The sequence below is a fragment of the Lepidothrix coronata genome, unplaced genomic scaffold (genome assembly GCF_001604755.1).
Source record: "Lepidothrix coronata isolate B3197 unplaced genomic scaffold, Lepidothrix_coronata-1.0 Scaffold149, whole genome shotgun sequence".
Taxonomy (NCBI): domain Eukaryota; kingdom Metazoa; phylum Chordata; class Aves; order Passeriformes; family Pipridae; genus Lepidothrix; species Lepidothrix coronata.
The window spans coordinates 631,168-659,000 of NW_016690329.1; the positions used below are offsets into that span (position 1 = coordinate 631,168).

General features: G+C 44.7%; 1 protein-coding gene across 5 annotated transcripts in view; it reads right to left on the reverse strand.

Moving 5' to 3' along the window:
- FN1 (fibronectin 1) overlaps positions 1 to 27,833 on the reverse strand; it is a 53,388-nt gene that overhangs the window by 16,611 nt on the left and 8,944 nt on the right. For all 5 annotated transcript variants that reach the window (XM_017828490.1, XM_017828493.1, XM_017828491.1 and 2 more), the window contains exons 8-29: positions 27,593 to 27,772; positions 25,907 to 26,083; positions 25,116 to 25,268; positions 23,145 to 23,273; positions 21,408 to 21,551; positions 19,530 to 19,651; positions 18,129 to 18,306; positions 17,833 to 18,009; positions 16,106 to 16,234; positions 15,899 to 15,988; positions 15,165 to 15,359; positions 13,547 to 13,819; positions 10,458 to 10,724; positions 8,794 to 8,888; positions 8,289 to 8,457; positions 7,953 to 8,039; positions 7,058 to 7,249; positions 3,273 to 3,455; positions 1,911 to 2,000; positions 1,075 to 1,344; positions 563 to 679; positions 39 to 203 (exon numbers count right to left, since the gene is read on the reverse strand). In XM_017828490.1, coding sequence (XP_017683979.1) covers positions 39 to 203; positions 563 to 679; positions 1,075 to 1,344; positions 1,911 to 2,000; positions 3,273 to 3,455; positions 7,058 to 7,249; positions 7,953 to 8,039; positions 8,289 to 8,457; positions 8,794 to 8,888; positions 10,458 to 10,724; positions 13,547 to 13,819; positions 15,165 to 15,359; positions 15,899 to 15,988; positions 16,106 to 16,234; positions 17,833 to 18,009; positions 18,129 to 18,306; positions 19,530 to 19,651; positions 21,408 to 21,551; positions 23,145 to 23,273; positions 25,116 to 25,268; positions 25,907 to 26,083; positions 27,593 to 27,772 — 3,582 coding nt within the window. The remainder of the gene's footprint in view (positions 1 to 38; positions 204 to 562; positions 680 to 1,074; positions 1,345 to 1,910; positions 2,001 to 3,272; positions 3,456 to 7,057; positions 7,250 to 7,952; positions 8,040 to 8,288; positions 8,458 to 8,793; positions 8,889 to 10,457; positions 10,725 to 13,546; positions 13,820 to 15,164; positions 15,360 to 15,898; positions 15,989 to 16,105; positions 16,235 to 17,832; positions 18,010 to 18,128; positions 18,307 to 19,529; positions 19,652 to 21,407; positions 21,552 to 23,144; positions 23,274 to 25,115; positions 25,269 to 25,906; positions 26,084 to 27,592; positions 27,773 to 27,833) is intronic.

Genomic DNA, 27,833 nt, shown 5'->3' on the forward strand with positions numbered 1-27,833 from the left:
GGTTTTTTTGTGTCTTGTTTGGTTCAATGAGGTCTCACCTGTTTTGTAGGTGACAGTGACTGGCTTGCTGCTGGCAGGGCTGTCTCCACGGCCAGTTACAGCATACATAGTGATGGTGTATTCCACACCAGGCTTGACACCATTGATGGTGGCAGTAGACATGGTGCCAGGCACTGTAAACTCCTGCACAGGGCTGCTTCCACCTGTGGAAAAACAAATGTAATGGATCTCTAAAGTATACATATTAAATCATTACAGAAAGCAGGACAATCCTGTATGCATCAAGTTGAAGGCAGGACTCTATTGATTTCAATGGTTGTTGGGTCAAATTCCTTTTCAGAGATCCCAAGGAAAAGAATGAAGTATGCACGCAGAACCACCTCTCAAATCACAAGAGTGCTCCAGATGCTCTTTTTGGTAGACAAAAAATTATTTGCTCTTCTTCAAAAAAGACACCTCTGTGTCTGCTACAGCCAAAGTTGCCTTTGCTATTTGCTGTGGCTTTCTAAGGCCTCAGAACGGAGTTCCTGGTCTGTGCCTGGCTGTAGCTGCCTGCCCTCACCTGTTTCACCATACGTGATCCGGTAGTATCTCACTGTCACTGCAGGAGCATCCCAGGAAAGCACAAGGCTGGTCGGGCCAGCAGGGGCGACTTGCAAGTCCCTTGGAACATCAGACACTAGAAAAACAAGAGAATTGAAAGGAGAATTTAAACACAGTTTACATCAGCTACATACTCTACCCTACCCTACCGTGCTCCTCTGCTACTCATCTGTGTGCCTTTTTAGCCCAGTGCACACACACCAACAAGTGATGTATCTGGTTAAAACCCATCTGGCATTGGACCAGATGTAATGAAAATAGTTCTGCTAACTATTGGTCTGACTTGGTCTGAAAGTAGCATGGGTCCTCCCACCTTTTTATAAACCAGGCCCTACCTCAGCATCACATGTGCTTCCTCATGAGCTGAGTTTTACCAGCTGGTAGGAAAGATCTGGTTTAACAGCGACTCCTTCACTAGAGGACACTCAAACCCCTCACTATAACTTTTAGGCAGCGTTCTCTCAAGCTCACCTGTGGTTTGCTGGCCGACCAGGGGCATGCCCTCCTCCCTGCCGTTGATGGCGATGACGCTGACCACGTACTCGGTGCCTGGCAGCAGGTTGGTGAGGGTGATGGAGTTCCGTGAGGGGGGCACACGGTCCTCCTTGGGCCTGCCACCGCCCTGCTCCGGCTGGTACCGGATCTTGTAGCCTGTGGTAGCGGCACGTGGAGCCATCCAGTGCACAGTGAAGGAGTTGGCAGTTATATCCGAGAAGTCAAGGCCAGTGGGGGAATCGAGACCTGCGTGTCGCGAAGAGACAAGAGACTGAGCTCCACGAGCTACTCGTCGTAATCACCACTGCCATGTTTCCTTAAGCTCTGTACCATGACACTGCCAGGCAAGAAACCAAATGCTATTCAGCTGTGGAACTAAACAAATATGTGTTCAGGATCCAAGTGAGATAAATAAGTGCTGGAATGCGACAGCAGGAAAAGTGTGTGTGGCACACACAGACAACACTGTGAAAAACAATGCACATGACCAGCAAAGTCTGCTACACAGTTATAGAACAAGACAGACTCAGTGACAGATACAACACGCTCTGCCTGGGCTTGTTCTCAGGGTACATTCACACCAGGGTCTACAATTTAAAAAACAATGGCAGTTATGGTTCTCAGATAGAAAACACAGAATTTCCTAGTGTTCCCCAAGATGTGCATCTGCACTGCTTTTGATGATTATCATTTGATGATAATTTTGCTGATGACCCATCAACAAGGTGGCAACACACAAAAACAGCTAAGAAGTCCAATTAATGAATTCTTAAAGGATGACATTAAGGATGTCCTGGGATGCATCCAAGTACCTGTTTTCTGGATTCCATAAAGAGGTGCACTCTCATGTTGCTCAGAAACGCTGTAGACTCTCACCAGATATTCAGTACCAGGGAGCAGGTCTGTGGAGTTTAAGAACAGGGATTTAGACATATTTCTTTGCTAATAACTACAAGTTGTTCAACCTACACAATTTTAACTGTATTTCTTAAGAGAGGTAATCAGGTTTTGCTTGATGGAAGATCTGAGCCTCCAGGCCAGTCAAAAATTTAAGCAAGTTATTTTTTTTGGTATTACAGTTGCCTGCAATGCTTTAGCCTGAGGGAGCATGGAATTCTGTATCATTGCTTCATCAGTTTGTGGAGACTGACTTAGAAGCAACTTGTTTTCTACAAGATCCCATCTAGTTATCTTGTAGTTTAGTTATGCACCAGGCCAAAGCTTCAGCTGATATAAACTGGAATAGGGCCAAGGATTTTCAACACAGCTACTGGAACTCAGATGAGCTCCAGATTTGGTCTCTTATTCTGAAAGTGGGTATTGTCTCCTGCTCAACCAACCTGATTCCAGGGCAAAGAAAAAAAAAAAAAGCCCAACTTTAAATACAACCAAAAATTAATGTCAGCTTTTTGAAAATGCCTGTGTTTTGTCATCATGTCCTGTAAGGTTCCAAGCAATATGTATTTTCTGGTCTGAGCATACAAAGCCAAAAGGAGCAATGACCTTTTGCACATTCTGATCATCTCCCTGAACCTCTGCACGTCCTTGGCAAACCAGGTGAATAATATGTATTTACCCTTAATACCTAACCAGGCTGCAAATCAATGCAATTGCCCAATAACCTGATTCATCACTGTCCTTGGATTGATAGGAAAAAGCTTTCCTGTGGTTTGGCTTTAACCTGAGTAAAGCAAGAGGCCAAAGCCCATTTAGTGTGAGTTTGTATGAGGCTACTCGAGACATCAGCTTAGACCAGCTGAGAATTTGGACAGCTACACTTAGAGTAAGCAATTTTTCTTTTGCCTCCTCTTGTGTCATGTGGACCTTCACTCTCTACAACTCCTTGAAAGGAGGGGGTAGCAAGGTGGGGGTTGGTCTCTTCTCCCAGGTAACAATACACAAGAAGAAAAGGCCTCAAGTCGCACCAGGGGAGGTCAAAGTTAGATATTAGGAAAAATTTCTTCACAGAAAGGTTAGTCAGGTGTGGAGTCACCATCCCTGGAAGTGTTCAGGGGTGTGTGGATATGGCACTTGGGGACATGGCTTGGTGGTGAACATGGTGATGTTGGCTTCACAGTTTGACTCAATGGGGTCTTTCCCAGCCCTAAAAATTCTATGCTTTTATGAAAAGAGGCCTCTAATATTTGTTTGACTTACGTAGGTAACCCACTTACTTGTTAAGATCACCATGTTGTCTGAGGGTGAAACTGTCACCTCTGCAACGTCGTCCTCCTTCTTGGCGGGTGAATAGCGCACCAGGAAACTGCTCAGCACGATGGAAGTCGGGGGAGTCCAAGTCACTCTCATGGTATCAGGCCCCACGTTAGTGAAGCGGAGATCAGTGGGAGGAGGCACAGCTACACAGCAAAGAACAGGTCTAGCTCAGTCCTCTGATTCATAACAGTTGATCAAGATGCATGTTCAGGGAATCACCACAGAAAGTATCTCATGCACAACAGACTACTGACTACTGCACCAGACTCATGCAGACAGACTTCTAGACTACACTTGGTTCCACTATGGTTAAGAGAAAAATGTGTCTGTACTACTGTCAGGCCGCTTTAACCTCTTGGCAATTCCTGATACCTTAAATATACCCCATGGGGCTAATTTGAAAACAAGGTAGCAAGTTTCAGTAATGTGCTTCTAGCAGCTGGATTTCATATCAGATGTGGTGCCAAGAGAGGTTTAAAGTTGCCATACAGCAGCTTACAGATGGAAAAGTAATCTCATCTAGAATCCATACATGCACACACAGGAGAGGAGAGGGTATATCACTAATTTCCTATGACTCTACTTCTACTTGTGTTGAAGGATTTACAGCCTCAGGAATTTCAAACACATCAGGATTTCATGCAAGAACCAGTTTCCAGCTTGCCCTCTGCTCATGCACTATAGAGACCCTCGACAGTGTGGCACGGCTGTCACTGGCATGTCCTCAGGGAGTGGTGTCCATCTGCACCCCTTGGGGCATTGTGGAAAGAGTGAGGCCACTACAGAAATGGACTGCTGGAAGCCCAGACAGCTGGAGGGTGTGTCTGCTGATCTGCTCTGCCCTTTGGCACTCTTATTTTGGGGAATCACAGTTTTAAAGGCTGGTGAACGCACACAGGCTCCATTCCAGCTGGATCTTGGAAATCTGAAGAGCAGAAGGTGAATGAGCCTGGCAAGTCTGCAGCCATTCATGCTATTGAAATGCCTCAAATTCAGAAACTGAGCAGCACATACTCATCCCCAGCTGCCATTTGGAGAAAGCAGCGAGCTGCGTCTGTCTGGCATCCCCACAGTGAGTGGCTCAACTCCTCTTTTGACAAAGCCCCATCATCCCAACAGCCAGTGCCAGCAGGGAACACCGCCCACGTCCCAAAACATGGAAGTTTTCAAGATTCACCCGTTTGCTGTGTCAGAGTGGTGGGGGCGCTCTCTCCGCCATTAATGAGTGTGATTACACTGATGTCGTAATCAATGCCCGGCTCCAGGCCTGTCACTGTGTAGTATCCTACTGAGGAGTCCACAAAATCTTCAAAAATAGGGACACTCTCTCCTGCTGCAACTACTGTGATGCGGTACCCGATAATGGTGGAGGCATTTAACGGGGTCCACCTCAGGCCGATGCTCGAGTCAGTTATGTCAACAAAGCTTAGGTCAGTGAGTTGGGGCACCTCTAATGAGTTAAAGAGCAAATGGGAAAGGCAGAGACACACAGAGGCAAAGAAAGACAAGGGAGAAAAAAGCAGTGTTCATCACTATTAACATTGACAGACCTTTAGAAGCAATTGAGGTGATATGCAGAATTTCTCTTGGGGGGAAAGGAGGGTTTCTGGTGGGCTTTTAGGTTTTGGTGGTTTTGCTTTTTCCTTTTTTCATTTTGTCTTTTAATATTTACCCTTCAATGCAGTCTCCAGCTGCTTCCCTGGGCAAACCCTCAGATAATGTGCTTCCACTTTATAGAGATAACAATTTTCCAAAAGCCCTACAAGAGGCACTTAACTTGCAACAAATCTACTTTGAGCAATGATGAGCCATAAAGACCCAGCATTTTCTGATGAAAATAGAAACAGAAAAAATATAGCCCCCCTCCCTTTTTTTTTTTACAGGTAGACTACAAGAGATCAAAGTCTATTAATACAAAAATAAAACAAAAACTCTGAAATAATAGTTGATTGACCCTCTAGAATTCTTGTCTTTTTCAAATGGTGAGTCTAACTTTTATCACTGGGGTCATAAAAATATCAACTTATTTGAAGGGGCTAAGTCAGCCTAGACCCTCAGCTAGGGAGAACCATCAAAGTTTCAGGGTAGATCATCCACTGTCTGAACCACTTACACTGGACTTGGAAAAAAAGCCTCAAACCCCTGTAATGGCTTGAGGATCTGGCCCAGAATTCCTCAAGTTCTACTTACCACTACCTGCTGCAATATCTGTGCTAAAAACAGATGATAGTGAACAGTGAGTAACAAAATACTTTCTTGGAAAGATGGTAAAATGGTTAAAAATGACCTTTAGACAATAAGAATCCTGTCAGTGACAACATCCCCATATTCAGAGGTTATGCCCAGCACATGCTGTGGCCAAGTGTCTGATATTGTTGGCTAAAGTGTTGAAAATCTCAGATCTGAGCCATTCAATAAGGATGCTCTTTAATTACCTTCCAGATACTGCCTAAATTTCTGTAGGGAAAACAAGCACAGCTGTGACTGTTTCCTCTATTGATATTACTATTATTAAAAGTGCTCATTTCCTGCATGTTAGGACCAACAGAACTGGGCAGGGAATTGGGCAGATGCATCTTTAATTGACAATGGCCAAACCCTCAGTTGCTCAAGTCAGAACATTGGTATTGATTTAAGCCACAGGATTTGGCTGTGTAACTTCAGCAAGGTGATCCTGTGGGAACTAACGGATGCTTTTCCTCGGGATCAGACACCAGTAGGTGAGTCAAAGATGCAGGACTTGGTATCCATCCTGTTGGATCATTTCAAGTTAGTTTGAAAAGGAATTATGAGACAGAAATATTGTTTTAATTGTATTGGTTATGTTCTATTTTAATGCCCTTCAAGGAAAATACTTATTTTACAGAATCAATGCAAAAACATGCCAGTTTTCTGTAAGATCATGGTTTATCCACATGGAATGCATGTACCATATCACCTTTAAAGAGTGCTAAAAGCCAGAGACATACATTCTTAGCTTTCCCCCACCAGAAGATGGTGAAGGGCTAAAACTATTACTGCTTTAATTATGACGTATCACAGTATTAGTTCCCCCCTGGGGAGCACACAGCACTTCAGTGAAGCGTGGAAATTTTAAAGCAGTGTTATAAGAGCAAGCAAACACAGTAGCTGGCATCATTTCAGGGCTGAGCACAAACAAAAACACACAAAGCCCCTCACACAGGAAAATGAAATGAAACCATTTGGGGAGATGCATTTTGCTACTATGGCTACAAAGGTGGTTTCTGCAGTCATCCCAGCACACCATGTGAGGTGGCACGCACCACTCTGTGTCCCAGAAGTGCTACAGTGATGGACCTTTCAATCCTGGCTTTCCTCTCCATTGTGCTCAAGTGATTTTCTGTCACTATTGCTGCCAGAATTTCTCCTGTGCTTGCTTCCCACTCTGATCACCTACTTCCTGTTCTCATCAGCTGTGCTCCAGATGCTGGGGCACTTCAGAGCTAAGTCAAGTCTCTGCTGCTCTCCAGCTCAGTGTAAGGATACACCAGATCCACGTCTTTGCCACCACCCTGTGACAGACAACCTAGGCTGCCCATGTAGAGAAGTAGAGGGGTGTAAGAACTGCTCTGTCACATGTTGGTACTTGGCTATTCTGCTTTTTGAGACTAAATGTAAAGCCTAAGCCCTCTATCATCAGGCTAGCAGGAGTTGTGCATGCAGAGCTCTTGCGCTCAGCCGTTGGACCTTGAGTAGCTAAACCTGCTGCTCATCCTTTCCTTACCTGGAGTGATGGTTTCAGAGATGGGGACACTCTCCTGGTCGTCCTTGACTGAGTAGACACTGACATTGTACTCCACACCGGGGTTCAGGTTTTCAAAGGTGCAGGTGGTCTGATCTGCACCCACGACCTCCTCCAAGGTGGAGCCCTGCTGCCCGTTGGTGGGAGTAGTGGTCACACGGTACCCACTGATGCCTGAAATACAGAGAGGCCAGTGTGCAGTGACCTCCTGCTGAGCTCATTTACATCAGGGCTCAGCACAACAACTGAGGCAAACACGTGACATTTTACAAGTGATTTTGCCACCCTGAGCCCAGCAGGCAAGAGGTTGCTTTGTCAGGCACCCCAAAATGAGCTTCCCAGGAGGCAGCCATGCCATTCTCACAGCATTTCAACTCCTCACCAAACTGAAAGTCTCATGACTCATCAAGAAAAGGTTCAGCTACAGACAGAGAGGGGTTTTAAAAAGCTTTCAATCCTCCATTTGTGGAAGTCAATTGTTCAGCTCCCATCAGCTACTGCGGGAGAAGAGTTTACCCTGAACACTGTCAGAACTTCCATACTTACTCTCAATAACACAAACTCATCTGCCACTTCCAAAATCTTTGTGATACATTTCGCTTTCCTTCCCTTGGGCTATTTTTAAACCCCTGGGAATATTTGAAGAAATCCTTAAAATCCTTAAAACAACTAAAATATCTGAACACATTCAAACTCCAAAATAATAAGTTACTGTCAGTGCAAAATGCTACTATCTAGAAGTATGTACATTTTTCCTTAAATTCCTCAACAACACGTTTTCCATTGAAGTCTCCTTACTGAACAGCAAGGCACCAGAGAAGAAGTGTTACCATTCTGCTGCAACAGATTTGAGCATAGTGTGAGTTCACACAGTTACCTGGAGATGTGCTTCTATCCCAAGAGACAATCAGGATCCCGGTATCAGGACTGGACTTCAGGCGCAGTCTGGTTGGTGGAGCCAGTGCTGCAAGTGTTCAGACAGACAGGTCAGTGGCACACTGGCAATCACGCCGGCTGCCTCAGCACCCCTTCTCCCCACATTACACCCTCACCCTTCGGAATTAGCTACAAATATTCTCCTGAAGTTGCGGCCCTGCACCGCATGAGACAGTGCTACCTCAACAGGAGGAAATGACTCCCATAAGACAGCCCAGGGAGCGCAGGGGAAGCAAGTGGAAGAGGGAATAATCATGGAAAAGCAAGTGTTCCGTACGTGTGGTCACTCTGCGGATGATGGGGGTCTCCCTCTCCTGGCCGTCCATCAGCACCGTGAGGCTGTAGGTGTATTCCACCCCGGGGGTCAGCCCGGAGATGACGATGCTGCCGGAGTCCGAGATCACTTCCCGTGGAGCCTCCCCGCCCTGGCTTGGGCGCACCCCCAGCTGCAGGGAAGCAACGTTTGCTTTTCAGTCTCAAATGCTCCTGTCCCAGCTAACCATCAGCATCCTGACTTATCATCCCACATGAGCATCGTGGGCCCTAAAGCCACACACCAGCTGTTAATCCTGTAACGTGTGTTTCAGATGAACTTCACCTGAAGCCCCATGATTGCATTGACCTCTGTCACCTAAACCCACACCCTGTAAGCAGCAGGTCTTTTGCACCCCTTTCCCTTGTGCTCCAATCTTCACTGCAGTCCATAGGAAACTGCTTCAATCTGCCCTCCCCGCCACAATGAAGCAAGAGGAAAAAGAAACACAGGCCTTAGTTTCTCCTACCTTGAAACCAATCCTTGGGGCAGGTGTCCAGGTGATGACTATGGAAGTCTCAGTCACTTCTGTGTTAAAAGGAGGAACAGAGCCAGCAGGCTGATCTGTGAAGGGAATTGGCAGAGTTGAAGTCTACCTGCTATGATGCCTCAAAACAGTCAGAAAACCTGACTTACAGCAGCCCAAGGAGCTGGGGTATGTAATGGTTGCTGAACTACAACACTTCTGAAAATCCAGGGATTTGAGAAGGATCTGACAGGTTATTTTTGTCTGCTGCTGGGCTTGATAGCCATGGTATGCAAGTGGTCTGATCATAGGGACTGCTTTTGTTCCTGAGGAAAATGAAAATACTGAACTGGTTCTCATGATCCTCTATGCATCCAACCCCAACAATTTGGGGATTATTGGTTTTTTTTGGCACAATACATAAAGTGTTCCTAAAAAATAGCTTTTTTTCCCTTCATCCCCCATTTGCCTTCCAATCAGCAGAACCCTACACCCTTGTCTGTCATCCAGCTGTCCCAGCAAGGACTATCTTAACCCTCACCAACATCTTCAACTCTTTTGAAGTCAGCAGAAAGGGAGCTCAAAGTCAGGCTGAGGCAACTGTGGTCTCATTGATATCTGTCAGGAGCATCACATGGAATCCAAAGCCTTTGTGTATCCCAGAATCAGCCTAAATAACACCACTGAGTTTAGTCTGAAATGACCTTGTTCTTAGTGAAAAGACTTGGTTGCTTAATCTACAGTCTTGAACTGGACTGATTTCATTCAGACAAGCCAGAATTTGAAGGCAATATTAACTTAAGATACCAAATCATATCCTAATAGAGAAATATCTCTAGATAAGACTGACTGTCAGCAAAAAGTATCTTGCCAATGTCAACAGTGTTATTCTGTTTCAAAGTTTGAACCCTTATTTTTAGTTTCACATTGTTCTAAAAGAAACCACATTCTCTTTTGAAAAGAGGATGTGGTTCTGGGCTTGGATGGCTTTGAATTTTGTTAGTTTATACGATGGCATCGTCATTATTTAAACATTGAATCTATTTGTTCTTTCTAGAAGTATGTGTGGGTTCTTATAGGACTCCCTTTCCTCCCTGAATTTGCTCAATATTTCTTCCAAGCCAGCAGCACATGTACAGATGACTGAAATGTAAAAAAAAAATAAAAATAAAAAAATAAAAGGATAGAATGCCATGTTTGTGTCAGTTTGAGTAACTGCAGTTGAGCTGCCTTAGATGGTATGGTTGGGCTTGAGAAATGTCTGCTTTCAGCTTTATACAAATGACAGACTAATTTTTCCTTGCCCATTTTAAGGGAGCTGTATGCTTTCCTTAACGCATCATGCCAAAAATCAAACAGTTAGAAAGATCAAGTAAAACTCAATTTCTTTGACATTCAGCTAAATAAAAACTGAGGTATCAGTAGTTAGTTTTCCCCCTTTTTTTTAATATAATCAGGAAAGCCGAAATATATTTTACTAAAAGCTTTTTGATGCAAATAACTCTTTTTCCTGCCAACTAGTTCAGAAAGAAGAATAAGGACTATTTCCCAAGCTGTTGTGCTGGAATGCTACTTCAAAAGGCTGCTTCTGTAAACCAATTCACAATAGCTGCTTTGAGCACAAGTTTTGAAGAAGGGCCATGGCATTACGTGTGTGTGTCACTCACAAGTTGTGAAGACTCCAGTCGCTCTGTCGCTTTGCAGGTCATCTTTAACTGCCACGAGGTACACGGTGTACTCGGTGCCAGGTTGCAGGTTCCTCAGGAGGTACTTGCTGGCAGAGGGTCCCACGTTGTAGGTCCTTGGCTGCCCTCCCCTCGTGGGACCTGCCGTCAGCCGGTACCCCGTGATCACCGCCCGGGGCCGGGTCCACAGCACCAACACCGAATGCTCCGTGGTGTTCAGGAACCTCAGGTTGGTGGGGGCATCAAGCTCTGGGGAAGGAAAAGAGGAACATCCCTCAGCTTTCCAGCTGAATCTCTACTTCACCCCCGCTTCCAAAGCACGTCCATTCCCACGCACAAACCACGGGTGTACAAGGAGGTTGGTGAGCCTGTGTTTGTGACTCACTGTGTGAGGGCAATAGGAGGGAACAGAGAAGGTGGGGACCATGGGAGAGCTGGAAATGGAAGTGAAAGAACTCTATCCATGCCTCAATGCCATCCAGTAACTCAGTTGGCCAGGCAGACCTGAGCATTCTGGGCTGCACTGATTTGGGTCACTGCCATCCATGGCATCCCATGGGGAAGGCAGGCTGAGGAAAGACAGATGAACCCAAGCACACTCAGGAATTCCAGTAGTTTCTCATGAATGCTGAGCATTTTTTTAAAAATCAGCTCAGTTTAGACTTGTCAGCATAAGCACAGAAACCTAACTTTAGCCCTTTTCCATGAAAAAGATTTATTCTTTTAAATCCTTGCCCAGTCCTGTTGAAATCCCTTCCCAAAATAAACCACCCCTACTTTGTCATTTGAATGTCAAAATAAGTAATAGTCAGCAACTTCTTGCAGAAAACCAGTTCCTAGATCTACGCAAAAACAACCACCCTGTGGAACTGAGCAAACAACAATTCCAAGCATGCTCATCTCTCCCATGGGACTCAGGGAACAGCTCTTACCAGGCTTCCTCCCCTTTTTATCACTGCCCCCGGGAAGCTGCTGAAGCTGGTAACCCACAGAACTATGTACACAAGAGGCTGATGCAGCAGAGCTCCATCAGCACCACTCTGGAGCCCAGTGACTGGCAGATGTCACTACCTTTGGCTGTGAAAAGATGAGGCTCAGAAGGGAAAAACACCCAAGTAATTTGCCCCCACAGCAGGCAGGGTAGCACTGGCTGCAGCAAGGGATTTATGGTGTCCACATGGCAAGTTTTTCCACCTTTTCTACGTTCCAATCATATGCTGAAATTAAGAGCAGTGAGAAGAGGTTTCATCAATGCTCTTTTTTGATGGCAAATGCTTTTTTTCTCTTCCAGAAGAGATAACATTTTGGGGATAAAAATTAATGTTTTCATCACTCTCTCAGTGGAGAGCGGTTTTTGTCCTTTTCCTTTTCTCCCCAGTTGTTTTCTCCAGGGAGGGCAAAGGAAGAGAGGACTTTTTTCTTCCACTATTTGAAAAAGCAAGGGAAATAGTTCTGAAAGAACAAGATGAGTGTTATACTCCTTAGGCCCATCTCTAGGTACTTAGATCTGTGCTAAGTCTCATCTATCAAGGATTGTATCTTCCCCCAATGTGCAGCCTAAAGCCAGTTCCTTTCTGGACAGTTTAATTTGCCAGCTCTATCAGGCTTTTATCACTTCCTCTCCCCATAGTAAGGGAAAATGAGGAAGATTAAAAAGCCACACACACTCCGAGTTTATTTGTAGACTTTTTTAAACAGAAGGCCAAAAAGAGAACCACATTTACACCGTGGGAAGAGACTTTTGCTGCAGGGTTTTCCTTGGGAACCCTGAATGATTTCTGTTTCCCAGGACTTTCGATTACAGGATGCAATTTATGTGAATACTTTCTGAACTGTGGTTTAGGCAAAGCCGTTAAGCGGATGATCACAGCCTATGGAAAATGATCCCAGACATTTGTAACTAGCCCTGTGCTGTCTGAATTAAATGTCTCTCAGGTACACCTCTGTGTGGACTTTCAGAGGGGCTCTACACATAGCCAAGGCTCCTCAAAACAGCCACAAAAAATTACAGATCCAACTGGGAACTGAGCCCTTCTTGTTCTAAACGCTTCCAAGGGAGTTCAGATTCTTAACTCACATCCTTGCTTCTGAAAGCCTTGCTTGAAAGAGGAGAGAGAGTGTTCACACCATCTGTGTTACACTGAGATTAGATACCTATGTCAAAGGACAAACATAAGGATCCCTTTCTCCTTGCATAGCCAAGGGAAAGGCACTATTCATGGCTCATAACTTAATGGATATAAGAAAGGATACTTTTCAAAGAGCATGGCTATATTCACAGATTATCCCATTTCCTTCCCTTCCCTCTCATCCTTGTAAGATTCAGGCTAGGTCTGCCAAACTTTCTCTCATTTACTGAAAAGTGTCAGAACAGCAGCACATGCACATAGCTGAATTTTGGTTCTTTGAATAAAGCAATCCAGTCAAAGAACACCATAAACACTGAGTCACCCTTCTATTGCCCAATAAATAAGATCTGTTCAAATGAACCATGGCCCAGGTTCTGTCTGATTGGCTCCTTTTGGATCAAAAGGAGCCCAAACCCAGACTAAACCTTCCCTTCCATCTGAAAATCTCCATCTTCCTTGCCTGTGCAGGCAGAAGTGCTACTGCTGAGAGTGGAGCCAGATAGGTACATAGCTGTCAGAAGGGAGATAGGGATTTTCAGAGCAATCTCAGCAAGGCTCCTCAGTCATGCTGAAATCTGCCCTAAGGTATCCACACACAGAAAAAAATAAAATTATAAAAATCACGGGCTGTGATCTGTGCTGTAAAAGAACTGCAGGGCCCATCAATTCTCAGTCAGTAATAAAAAAGTTGAATTCCAGCCATACGAAATTGTTTTAAAGCGCCATGAGAGTTAAACTCCATTGGAAAGCCCTGGAGGAGGATAAATCTGCTGAAGAGATCATTGTTAGACTGACTGAATTCCCAGCCCTGTCATCCTACTTCTGGGATACCTCCTGGGCTATAACTGTTGCACTTCAAGTGCTCTGTTTATACATTTCTCTAAGCGACAGACAAATACGCACTTCAGAAGGCTGATAAAAGCACAAAGGGAAGACACTTACTGGTGGTTTGCTGCCCAGTCAAAGGTTTGCTCTCCCTGCCCTGGCTCACAGCAAAGATCTTAAAGAGGTAAGTGGTTCCTGGGAGCAGGTCAATGACTTCAGCAAAAGAGCTCCTGGTGATGGGCAGTCTCTGGCCGTGCTGGCCGGGCCGATTGACAGGGATCACCTCCACTCGGTAGCCGGACACTTGGCTCTGCGGGGGGGTCCACATGATGGTGATCTTGATGTCAGAAACCTCCACAAACTGCAGATCTCTGGGTGAAGGAACTTCACCTGAAAAAAGAGGGATAGAACAGTGTCATAGGGAGTCAGTCCTTAGCCATTAGCAGAAGAAGCTACAGGTTTCCATGGAAGGCAGAAAAGTTAATTTTGATTGAACAATGGCTAGCCAAAGAATATTTACCAAACTGAGAACTCGTGGTAACCTTACTGTAAACATGTCTACACACATTCCCAGACAATATTCAAGCTGATGACAATTCCAAAGGTCACTACTTAGTTGTATTTTATGCCTTCATTCACAGAATGTACCTTGCTGTGACAGAAAGAGGAGTGAAAGACCAGAAGTAATATGCTACAGAACTTCAAGTATGTGCAGAACCAAAGCTTGAGGGGAAAAAAAAAAAATACTGCAGGGACTGGAAACAGTTACCTCCTTTTCAAATTAAAAGAGAGGGTTTTCAAAACCCACAGCATTTTCTGAGTGTCTATAATTAACTTAAAATCCATCTTTTATAATTTAACAAATACAGGGGCTGATCTGGCCTTACTGTAGTCAAAGACAAAATGCAGTTCCCTCTGTGCTGGTCCCCAGTACTGCACCCTTGAATTCCTATGTTTGGATTAAGTTTCTTCAGATTAGGACTGATACTGCTCTAAGGTTAACCAATGCACATTTGTGGAAGACACAGATGCCAAACCATAAAATCATTGAGCTGAGTTCATTCCTGGTAAATTCCCATTTGAAAACACATGCTTCCAACTTGCAGGACCATCAAATTCCACTGCTTACCACATCAGATCCCATTCTTTCACTATTCTTGCTTTTGGTTTGGCTATTCAGTCCAACTGGATACTTAGAGAACCCTAAAACCACTACTTTTTGAAATAGTGGGTGCCTGCAGTTGAGATTGTATGGTGTTGTTTTGGCACATCACTCAATGCTGAGGAATCTCCCATCCTCACTCACTGCAATGGAAAATAATGGATAGGATGGAAAGGAGAAGGATAAGTCAGGTGAATTATTAGAATTTGTGTTGTGGTGTCCCAGTACATAACCTTGAATATCTGCAGGTCAAGTACTGAGGCAAAATGATACTCCAGGCTCTTCAGATGATCTCTTGGCAGAATTCCCCCTAAGATAACTTGGGAAACTGATCTCTTTTCTGCAGACAATGCAAGACCTGCCTGCAGTCTAATCCCTAGGAATTACAACCCTACTGATGCACAGTGGTGGCCTGTGTCAATAAGGAGTATGGATTTACTATAAAACTTCAATACCAGTGGAATTTACAATTAAAAAACACAATGAGGACAAACACAAAATTGAGTTCACTTAAGCATTCATTTAGCTGCTAACAGAAAACTCAGTGACTGATCTCCAGAACACGGGCATTACCTGTGCGTGGGACACCTGTGGTTTCCTGCTGGATGAAGATGGGAGTGCTCTCCTGGTTTTCCTCCACGGCATAGATGCTGATGTTGTACTGAACTCCCGGCATCAGGTCACTGAGTGTCACAGAGGTTGCAGTGTCGGGCAGGTTGAGCTCTGTGCTGCTGCCTTCCACAGAGGGGGTGTAGATAATTCTGTAGCCTAAAGCAAGAGAAATTGTAGTCCTCAGCACAATCAGTAAGCCAGCACCAAGAGTGCTGGAAATGAGGGCTAAACTGATCTCCCTACTGAGGTTTGATAAAAACAGTCCTCAACTTCAGCAGGACCTGTGGCTTGTCCATGCTCACGTCCCATCTACAGACTACACACTCATAACACCTTCCAAAGCATAATCTGACCTGGGTTAGAATATTTCTGAGGTTTAACATGTCAATTTAGGTCTGTACAGTTCTCATGCTTCCTATGGGATCTGGATGACAGATACAGATAGAAGGTCATGGGGTTTGCTTTTATTTAACACAAGTCCAGAAGGAATTATGTTGTGTCCAGCCTCCTGAATTGCTTGATTCAGACACTGAAGCCCAGCAAATGCTGAACTGCCCATGTGCTTTCCAGCTGGTCTCAGATTGGGCAGAATTCTGCACTAGCCCTTTGTCCCAGAGTTATACTTCAGTTTCTTTTCTACCTACATTTCAGATTCTACCAACAACGCAAAACAGGTGCACTCCAGTGGGACCAACCTGTGATGGGAGCCTGTGGTCTGCTCCAGCTGATGACAATTGATGTGTCATCCACACTTTCCACTGTGTGATCGGGAGGTGCATCGGGAGCTGTTTAAGGGAATAAACAGAGGAGAACAGCAAGTGTGAGGATAAGAGATAATGAAACATCATTGAACAAACAGTGAAAACAGCTTTCAAAGTGCAGCAACATCCACCCACACATACCTGTAGTCTGTGAAGTAGACAGGATCAGATTCTGCTCTCCTTCTTCAGAGATCTGATAGACGTTAACAATGTACTTGCGACCAGGAAGCAAGTCAGGGATGTTGACAGAAGTGGCTGTGCTTGGAAGATCTAAGGAAGGCAGGAAAGAAAAATTTGCCTTAGCAATTCCATCTTCTTGCTTTCTCTCCAAATTAAATAATTGAGACCTCTGTTCTAATCTGGGCTGAATCACAGTCTTCCTGCAATAAAACAGCAGTTGTTCTGCACTGTGTCTTTGGTTCACCTCAGAAAAGCTGTGTGGAGAGTTGGGACAAGTCTCCTTACTCAGCAAGCAGCCACCACCTAGGACAGCAAGGCTTGATGTGTGACATGGCAGGGCAACTGGAGCAGCAGCCCCCTGCACACTGCTGGCACACAGCCATCTCAGCTGAGTACTCACTTCATACCCTGCCTGGTGTATTTTCAGTACAGAAATGTATGGAAAAACTTTCACATGAATAGGTTATGTGGAAAGACTGACTCATGAGCGAAGAAGAATGATATTATGAGGGCTGGTGAACTTCTCTCCCCACTCCCTTCTCCCAGATGTCCACCTACGTGCCAGATGTAAAAATTCCCCACAAAGCAGCTCCTCACTGGCCAGACTGAAGCCAAGCATCTTAAGGGAAACTGGGAATTGCCTTTCAATTTGCCTGTAAACCTCTGTCTGTAGACAGATGAGCTCAGGAGCTGCTTCACAGCACAGCTCAGCTGTCTGGGCAGACAAGAAAGGTGGTGACAGTGCTGGCAGTCCCCATGTGAGCCAGTTCTGCTCAGGAGTCCAAGCCTGAGGCTTCAGGGGAGCAACAGTCCAGGGAGAATTTTTAGGTCAGGGGATTACTGTTCTTTTTCTCACGTTGCTCTTCTGTCTCACTCATATCCCAATACCCATTATAACCTCAAATCCTTGTGAGATATTGCTATTACCATTGTTAAGACAGGAAAGTAGGAAAAAAGTTAAGATGTAATTACATGTGTTGACATAGGCTGCACAGTAGATATCAGAAAAAGGATTTCAATTCCTAGATCTGAGTCCAGTGACTTTAACCACCTTCCCAGCTCAGCTACACTGTCACATTATCAAAGATGAGGAAGATCAATCCAAAGAAAACAACTGATAGAGCAGACTGGAACAGACATCCATGAGACAACAAGCAGCCAAGAGGAGGCTTTGGGAAAGATTTCTCTGACCATTCTGGTGGAAGGACAAAGGTATGGCAAAGGAAATTATCCAGGAGGCAGGTTCAGAAAACAGATTTGGTTCTCTTCTTATCTGCACTGCTGCTCACTTCAGGATGCTGTGGGAGCCAGTAACTCTACATGATTTCAAAATGAAAAAAGCCTGGACAAATTCATGGAGCCGAGAAGAATAAATATATCTACCCACTGTTATTGCAAATCCACCTCTCCTGGCTCAGAGAGTTTTCTTTTGCAGGATCCTGGGACAGTATTCTGAGAGGGCATTGCTCTATACTTGCCTTGTTCTCCTACAGCCATTGATGGAGAGAGGACAATGAACTGAGTGAGTTTTTAATCTGAGCTGGTGCTGCCACTCCCGTATCCTAATGGAATCATTTGAAAGACAGCGAGATGCTCACTGTTTACACCAGCTGTACTGACTGTCACAAACCAGGCATGTGATGCACTGTTAGCAATGCTTTGGTCTGGCAGACTCAAGAGTGTCTCACCAAGGTACTGCGGCTCATCGCCCTCCTCGCTCAGCTCGTACTCAACACGGAACCCAGAAACTGTGTCAGAAGCAGAAACCCAGGAGACAACAAAGCTGTTGGCTGTGATTTCAGTGACAGACTCTGAAGTAGCAACCACAGGAGGAAGAAGAGTTGTCTCTCCTGAAACAGTGTTGCCTGCAAGAGAGAAGAGAGGTTTAATTAACCATCGCTACTTTTGTGTTAATGGGACGCACAAAGCAAGGACTTGGGTGAAGGAGATCAGGTTTTCCTGGATGGCCCCCGGTTCAACTCACTTGTCACCGCTGTGGTGCTGGTTGTGGTAAAATCGAAGCGAGTGACTTCTTTGTGGCCATACTGCTGAACACTGATGAGCTGTCCTTCATATATCACACCGGGCTTCAGGCCTGAGATGGTGTAGGAGTTCTGGTAGCCAGGGATGGTGGCTTCCTTCCACTGCCTTCCAGAGTTTTTCTGCAAAAAAAGGGACACTCAAATAGAGAGAGACTCCCTAGCCAGCAAGCAGGGGAATCTAGTGACCTAATGTGCTGCACGGTTCCTAACCACTGTAATATTTAAACACAGGTATGACTTGAATGGCCCCAATGCACAGACAGAACCAAGTGAAAACGAGATGAGAAAAGTATGCCAAGAAGCAGGACTAAAGGCATTTTGGGAGGTTAAGTGTTACAGTGGTAAACTTAAAAACAACCTAGCTTTGAACTTTTTCCTTTAAAAAGAGCATTTTTTGTAATATATATAAAGTTAACTCATTTCTTTATCAAAGTGCAGTAAGGGGTGAAGGAATGGCTGGAAAATATATATTTGAAGGCTGTTCACAATAATACTCTAAGCCACCATCTGAAAACAATATACAGAAAAGTTCTTCCCTTCTACCCTGTATTTGAACCCTATGGGAAGCCCTAAAATAATGCTCCATCCTCTGAGGTTTGTGTGCTTTAAAGTCCATTTCTTTCAGGCCTTCATCCAAGATACACTGAAGTCAGTAAAGAGACTTGAGTGCCTTGAATGGCTTTGGATCAGGGCCTTTATTGTTCTCTTAATAACAGGCACCATGGAGGTACTAATGTTCTTAATCATTAAGTGGTCTTTTGTGAAGCTGCACTCAGGGGACCTGTAACACAACTCATCTACATTGGTTAAAGTGAATCATTCCTCAGATAGGAATGAAACACCAAGCAATGGTTAACCAGCTTTGGCTTACACTTTACAGAAGATGGGAGATGACTGTTTATTTAATCCTACACTAGCTGTTTATGTCTTCATATCCTACTCATCTTTACCTCCTCATTAATAGGATAAAATGTATTCCAGCTGTCTCTGGATATGCACATTACTAAAACAATGTTTCTTAGGATGAAGAAGCTTCCACAAGGATTTACATTCCTTAAGGTGAGGAAGAATATAAACTTGTCCGCTTGCTGTTCTAGTGCTTTGTTTAATAAGATCCTTAATGAACACAGTGACCAGTAAAATTTGGGCAGGAAAACATTAAATGTTTATACAGCACTGGCTGTCTTTGATACTCCAGAGTAGCTGTTGACCTTGACAGGGTAAGGACACAGAATTAGCAAATCAAGTTTGATGGAATTGTGTCAGTCACTATTTTCAGACGCGAGAAAAAAAGCCAAATACAGTATTTTTGATCAACAAATGATGACAAATGTGGCACTCACCGGTCTCCAGCGCAAGATGTACTTGGTGATGTGAGATCGTTCAGGAGCATTCCACTGGATGGGGTGGGAATTTGGCTGATTTGCACTCTCTGTGATGATCACCTGAACGGGCCCAGTTGAACCTGCAAGGAAGAATTGCAGTTTTTAACATACTGGGGATGTTTTTCTTCTGCCTTTGTTGTGGAGTCATGAAAAAGCAAGGAAGTTGCATGGCTCACATAGTATTGCTATACATGGGAAATGTGTTACATTGTCGTATCCCTAATGCTTCACTGCTCCTTAGAAAAATGAGGAATTAGAATATATTCTGGGGGGGGAGTTTAACATGCCCTGTTTGACTTAATTTCCTGTGAGTTTGAATGAAATAGAAAATGAGAGGTCCAGTATAGAAAAAGTCTGCAAAGCAAAGTCACATTGTTCAAAGAGAGGGAGGGAACTGCTCTTATCAGTTAATATCTTCTGCAATGGGAGCAGGGAAGCTGATGAGAAATGTCTGCCAAACCCAAATCTAATCTTGCAGCATGGTTAGGGAAAATTCCTGATCTGACCTTGAATACAACCTGAAAAAGTAGATTTCTTTATCAGTTGATTTGAACCACTAATTTTGTGACTCTGTGGAGCACTCCACAGATAGTGAGGCTTGTCTTCTGCACAAAAATCCCACCAGAAGGGTTGGTGGTAGTCTTGAGACAAGTCAGGCCCAGGAACTCATGAAAATACAAGTTCAACAGTGCTCTAATGCTTAAGACTGTTTTAGCTAAACCAGGCTCAGGCATATTTTCTCCACAAAGCTCTCCAGTGGAGAAGGAAAGGTTTAATGATCCCATGGTTCTCCTTTCAGTCCCTCCCAGCCCCGCTGGGGAGGTTTCACTGAACACTCAGCAGCACTGTCCTCACGTTAGTTCTCAGAAAATCCCAGCAAAGAGATCCCTGGAATCTGCAGAAAAGTGTTTTAGCCAATAAATACCTTCACCCTCCCCTCATTCCCAACATTTCTAATAATAATTTATTTGGACAACCACGTAACATACATAACTGCTCCATATTTAACAGGACTTCTAGGCAAACAAACCTCTGCCCACAGGCAGAAAATTTCAAAGCTCACCTAACCCCAAGACTACACTCAGAAACATTAGATTTGGGTTATTTACACATTTTCAGTCCCTCTTGTGTCCAAAGCAGCCCAAAGCCCTGGTCTCCAGGCTGGAGGCATGCATATTTCACATAGCTTAGGCAGATGTTTGTTTAAGCACTCTGACAGAAGTCAATGAAGCTCAGCAAGCCTTAATATTTCATCTTATTCAGAGGAAGACAGTGGCAGTTGCAACCTTAAACAGGAAAGTAGAGAGGTTCCCCTTATCATGTTCTGTTCAGGGAACTGAAGCTGAACAACCAACAAACAGGCATTGCCCATACCTGTGAAGAGTTCCTGGAACTGCCTGGACAAACAAGAGTTCAAATATTTAGTTTCTTTGGGGAACTGATCAGGCAAAATATTTCATTCTGTGATGGATTTTGCTTCTGTAGTGAGTGGCAGAGGAAGGACTACACATGTATGATTTTTAAGCAATATCAACTGAAGATCACACATGTGATATCACTAAATACCAAGAGGCAACATAAACCCAAGTTGCTGTGTGAACCAACAGCAATTCTCTAACGTAATCCTGGCTTCAGGAATAGCTGCAAACAGCCTGGTCCTCTCTTTATAATCATGACATCTGCTTGTGTCTGCCAGGGGATGGGGGGAAATTGGCTCTCTTTGAAAAGGAAACCAAAAGGCATAATGTACAGAAACCTGAAGAGGTGAGGGGTGCCAAGTTTGCCTTCCTCACGTCTCACTGAGCAGAAAGGTTCATCATCTGTGGGGTTCCTTACCTGGGTAGGTCTGCAGAGGCTGGCAGTGCCATTCCCCAATCCCACGCCCATAGCAGTAGCACTGGTATCTGACCCCATGGACATACTTCTCCCAGGAATCTCCGATTTGGTAGAAGGTCCGGGTTTCTGAATCCTGGCACTGGTCTAAAGGCACAAAAGAGACAGTTATCCCTTCATGCTGCAGAAACTACAGTGAAAAATCCATGCTGAACACAGAAGAGTAAGTGACAAGAGACCTGTATACAAAGAAATGCAACACCAATGTTTATTTGCAGATATAGTGACGTAAAGAGAAAGTAGCCACAGAAACTAAATCTCAAATCAAGGTTCTTGATATATCAGTGCATGTATTCAGTTAGAGCTTAGGCAGCTAATTCAGCTGTGATGCATGTGTTAAGATACTGTTAATTCCAGGCTGTCCCCCTGGCAAGCTTCCCAGGCAAGTCAATGGGGTGTTCCTTCAAGAAAGGATTTTATATTCTGTGGATCCCAATTCTGCTCTGGTCAGGCAAGTTCATTTCTCATCCAAAGCTAAACCATCCTGCTCTCAAGGAGAGCAATGGCAAAATTCCTCCTGGCTTCAGCAGAATTTAGTTTTACTTTAGAAGTCCTGTGAACTTTCAGCGGAATCTTTCCAGATTGATCATTGTATAAACCAAAGGAGGACAGATCAGATCCCAAAATCAGCTTAACTAGTGTAAATACAACACAGTATCAGCACTGCAGTACACTTTCTAGTCTGACAACTGCCTGTGTTCCTGGCCCAATGGAAATTTTCAGTGAAAACAAGCATTATGCCTGCTTGGATAAACAGGAGCCTTATTTAGAGAGCCAACAAAATTAAAATTTTGATTGTACCTTTATGGATGGCTGAACTTTCCCCTCCCTTTCTTTCAAACTAGTAATTTTCAGGAGCTTTACAATCCAAGTTCCTTCAGTAAACATGGACAGGTACTACTGTAAATAAAGCAGAACTTCACCACTAGTAATTTCTAATAGATTTTCTTGGCAATACTTTGAAGGTCTCTTAGATTTAGTAATTGCAAACCAAACTACCAGGTCTTATCTTCCAATCAAGGAAGGGAGGGGAGGCAGAAGAGATGAAATCTCATTCCTGCAGAGAACCAGGATGGTTTTGGAAACGTCCAGAGCGCTGTTAACACGTGTTCTCATCCTGAGCTTTCTCTCTCTGCCAGAACAAAGGGCAGCCAAAAAACTCAATTCAGTCCGAGGTAAGTTAATATACACTGGTGTTCCTTTCTCAGTTCACTGAGAAAACTCCTAAAGATTTTAGGATAAAGGAAAGAAAACTGATCCTATCATCAGTGCCCAGCTGCAAGTTGTTTTATCAGTGTTCAGTCTCAGAGCCCTGTCAGCTAAAATGACAGCTTAGGTACCAGAATTCAGCCAAATCACCACAGCCAGGGACTAAACCTGCCTCACTACCACAAGCTGCTACATTTTAAGACGCATGTTGCCACACTCTATTACTACTGCATCAGTAACTTCTTCTGTGGCATGTGTGATAACCCAATCTTACGTCCTTAAAATTCCAAATGCCCTTCCCACTTATCCTCCAGCAAATCCAATATTAATTCTGGTTTTTTGCAGTTGTGGAATTCAAGACAAAGTGGGCAAAGACTGGGCCCAAATTCACACACCAGTTTCACCATCCCACAACCAGATTCTACACAGCCACAGAGTGTGTTTGGCAAGTGGGAAGAGCTGGTGACTTACCAACAGGGTCACATTTCCATCGGCCCCGGCCCTGGCCAAAGCACGTGCAGTTCAGCATGTGCCCCTCATCGTGACGCTTGTGGAAGGTCTGGTTCACATCGTAGGTGATGCCGTCCACGATGCACTGGTCTGTGGGACAGACAGCAGAGTTTGTCAGCAATAGCTCTAGGCGTTAGGACAGAATCCTTCTGCTTGGCAGGTGGTTCCCTCTGCTTGATCAGTGCATAGAGACTGACCATGACAAGCTCCACTCAAGCAAAAGGCAGCCCTCCTGAAATCTGTGACCATCACAGGTCAGTGCTGCATCCACACCACTGCTCCTGAGTTCAGTTATCGGCAGTGTGCAAACAAGCAACACCTGCAGAAAAGAGGTCTGTAGGATGCAATCTGAAGTACTCCAACTACAGAATTGTCTTGTTCTTTTACACAGATTCCACGTGTGAAAGATGATCTAAGCCAGCACACTGACTCTCCAACTACCTCCTCTGGGGAAGGTCTCGACTGAAACACCTCAGTGAGTACTGCCTCACATCACTGGAACTACACAAGGAGAACGAGTCTTCTTCCAATTCATGAAGATAGCATGAAGAAGTACAAACATTCTCATGATGTTATTCTCTTGGGTATCTCTGCTCCACTTTGTAGGAATCTGAAGGCAGGAGCAGATCTATTACACACACAAGATGCTACTGGTGCCTATTACTCTGCTCTTCTTTCAAAATCCAGTAACCAGACCCCCTGCTTAAGTACAATGGTATCAATCTATGAGGTTCAATGTCAATCTAGGATCTGGCCCAGAATTCCTAACTCCAGTCTAATCACAGCAGGAGCAGAAAGTCAAAACAAACATGAAAACCACCCCAGAAGTATGTTGTTTTGTTAACAGGGACCCAAGAGACCCAAGTTCAGTTCCGGAGTCAATCCCAGACCATCTGTCCTTGGGGAAGCGACTCCAGGCTTTCATTCCCCATCATACTTTCCCACACCATGGGCACAGCGTTAGGATAAACCAAGGAGTGCTCAGACTCTCCTGCGGGCACCAAGGTCTGGCCGCTGTGTTTAAACACTCTACTTAGATAACCTTTGCCTCTTGAAAAAACAAAGCATCTCTACTCTCCTCATCAAGAAAGACCCCTTTAACTCCAGAATGAAACTGCAGAGAACCAGCTGCATAAGTGGAAAAAGGAGTTCCACGGAACAGAACTTTGAGCAGTGCCTTTCCCACTGTTCTGAAGGAAACACATTTAAAAAATCCCTTCCAAAGCCCTTGGGTGAGCCTTTCCCTATAAATTATATCCCATTTCAGCAGTGGTGTTAAGAGTCCTTTCTTGGCTGTTTGACAGCAACCCCCCTGCCTTTTCCAGACATGAAGCCAATGCTGTGAGCTAGCTGTAGGATGATCAAATGTCTGTGCTTTTAAGTCTTCTTTTTTTGGTACTGCTTAAGCACTTCTCCACTTGGACCACTCATACAAATAAGTAAATAAGAGCAATCTCAGCGCTTTCTTGTCAACTTTTCATACAGATTAGCCAGCAAAGGGCTAATCTAGCACAAAGGAATTGAAAATTTCATGGCAGAACAATAAAACAGAATGGCTCTGCATTCAAACTTCAGACTAGTCTGGAGTTTTGTCTGTTCTTGAAAGGGGGAGGTGCTTCTACTGAGCTCTCCATAAAGTCACAGCAATACCAGTTCTTAAATGTAGACAAAAGAAGGAAGGAATATCTACTGATCAAGCTAATCAAGGTTTGTCTCTGCTTGCTAGTCTGCAGAGGTTGGAATTTACTTTTCCAGTGCATAAACACAGCAGGAATTTCACAGCTCCTCTAATTCTCTTCCTTCTCAAAAAAGAAGCTTGATAATACACAGTTCTTGAGCAAGGGCTCAAACTCAGAAGGATGGAAAAGAATACCCATTTCTCCCACCACCCCCCTTAGACTAAAGTGGTGATACCATCGTGCAAGTCAGTACCTCTGAGCTGGGAATAGGCAATGCAGGTCCACTCTCCACGGCCGTTTCCAACACAAGTACATCTCATCATATGGCCCATGTCGTGCTGCTTGTCCCACTGGTCCCCAACACGGTACATGACACCATCATTGGTTGTGCAGATTTCTTCATGGGCTGGGTGAGAAGAAAGTAATAGGATACTTTACATGGAAAGAATTAACAAGATCTTGAGGGCTGAGACCATCAGCAATGCCCCTTCACACCACGTAGTGGTTTCTGCATCTTAACAAGGAAGCTTTAGGTACCCTCTCAATATGGAATAGCTGGGTGATGACAGTGTCTAAGTGGAGACCCCTTGCAGGAGACTCCTGATTCATCTTAATTCTTATTTGAAAGCTACTAGAAATAGCTCCTGTACCATGTCCAAGGGATGCCATGTGAAAGAATCTGTTCTTGTTCCACACGTCTTCCTAAGAACTCAGCCATTTGAAGACCTATGTGTTCCACAAGCTGTTTAAGGACTCAGATTCTACATTACATCAGTTACCAAAGGCCTTTCATTTCAGAATTGGTAGTCACATTCCCTCTCACATGTCCCCTGCTGACATCATGGAGATGAGCATGGAGGGTCAGAATGGACCACAGCCTTTTGACATTATTACACCGATATTATAATTCCAGACTTACTCCTAACCACAGGTCAGGCAAGAGGAAGTGGTGAGCTGTGAGGGAAAAGCTTTGGCAAACGCCAGATAAAAACCTCACTTGCACAAAGCACTGCAGCCCAATCCCCTTGTGGCTCTCAGCCTTACCAGCCATGGGGCAGAACCCAAACTTCTGGTCGGCGTCGTAGTTCTCGGTGGTCCCACACCACTTCATGTTGTCCCTCCGTCCCTCCGACGTGCAGTCGGTGTAGTTGCGGTTGTTGTACAAGAAGGGGAAGTGGCACAGAGCACCATTGGAGTTGCCACCCCGTGTCTGCACCAGAACTGTACAAAAGTGAAAAGAAAATAGCTGCAGACAAGGCCTGCACTCTCCCCTCACAGGCATGGGAGAGCTTGGAAAAAAAAAAGCCACCAGCACTATTTTTTCCCACGTGCACCCTGTGTATTATCCACAGGCCTCTTTTCTTGGCTTTAATTAATTCAGATCTGGAAACATAAGCCTTGCACAAGGTCAGTTCAGTTCAAGCATTGCTTCGGAAGGAGCTGCAGAGTCAGCCATGGGAATTCCTGGGGACCAGGGAAAACCAAAGCTTACTGTGTTTGGGAAGCAGCTTTGCAGACGCTTTATCCCAAGGCCTAGGAAATGAAATGAACTCACAGTTCCCACCATACCTGTATTACCTCACTGAGGCCATTTCCCTTGGGCTCTGAGGAAAATCTCTGCCCTCAGGGAAGGGTTACAGTTCAGTTATGTACAACAGGACAAGCCAAAACCTCTCTGCAGGCTGGAAGCTTCATGTTTTGCAAGCAGCAGTGGAAAGAGGGCTGTAATCTACCTGAACTAATCACCTCTTGGGCAACTCTGCTTTACAAATAACGGGAAACAAGGAGGCATTTACTGAGGTCTTTCTATATTGACATTTCTCTTTTCCCACAGTGTACCAGAGGCAGCCTCACTAAAACAAGTATGTGTGTGTGGACAGAGTTTTTTGTGTGTGGACAGAGACAGTGATTTTTGGGTTTTCGTTGTTTGGGCGGTTTGTTTGTTTTTTAAAAAAACAAAGAATATTATATGTGCTGCAGAGAAAGGCCTGACTTTTATCAGGAAAAAAAAAAAACAACAACTGAAGCAGAACAGAATTTTAAAAAAAAAGGACTGTGCTTATACAAGCAGCAGCATTTTTATGTGGCAACATGAAAAATTCTGTCCCAGGGCAGACCCCAGAGAAGCTGCCTGGACACTGTTCCATGGATGCCTGACAGGCTTTCCAGGAAGTGCAACGACACAGGTATTGGGAAGGGAACGCTGACCATGCACAGGCAAGAGGGAATGCTGCTGCATTAGTCATGCCCCAGCTCTTGATCAGAGACCACAAATCACATTAAGATCACTGCTATATATGGCAGCCTGGCTAGATAGCCAGGATGGAGGGAGTGACAGGACTGCACAGACTGTACTCCATGGTTATCCTCCTCTTCACAGCCTAATATGGGCATTGCCCTAAGCAAGTCATTCAAACAAAGCCAAAGTCCTTTAGACCAAAGCCCCACCCTGACCAGGTACTCCTGTTCTAAGGTCAGCTCAGAGAAGAGAGAACAGGACTCAAAAGCTACATCTGTAGCACCCTGACCACCCTCCAAAGATGCCAAGAGCACACAAGTGCTCTGTCATCAGGCAGCCTTCATTCACAGCACTGCCCTGCTGTGAGGCATGCACAGAGTCCCTCCAGACTGCTGGAATGGGTCAGGCAGCCTGTTCCTATTTTCTCTGCTCCTTCCTCCATCTCTACACAAGGGTCATGTGCATGTGAAGATCCTCTGAGAAGCACTTACCATTCTGCTCAGTGCAGAAGGAGTATCTCCTGTCCTGCTCGAAGTTGGAAGTGGTGCTGCACCAGAGGTGCCCATCTGTGCGGCCTTCGGTGGTGCAGGAATAGAAGGTCCTTCCATCGTAGGTGAAAGGCAGAACACAGGGCTCTCCATCAGAATTGCCACCATACGTCTGGGTCACAGCTTTAAAACAAGCAAATCACAGCATTAGACTCTGGTTTAAAGTAATCCCCAAATCTCAGGG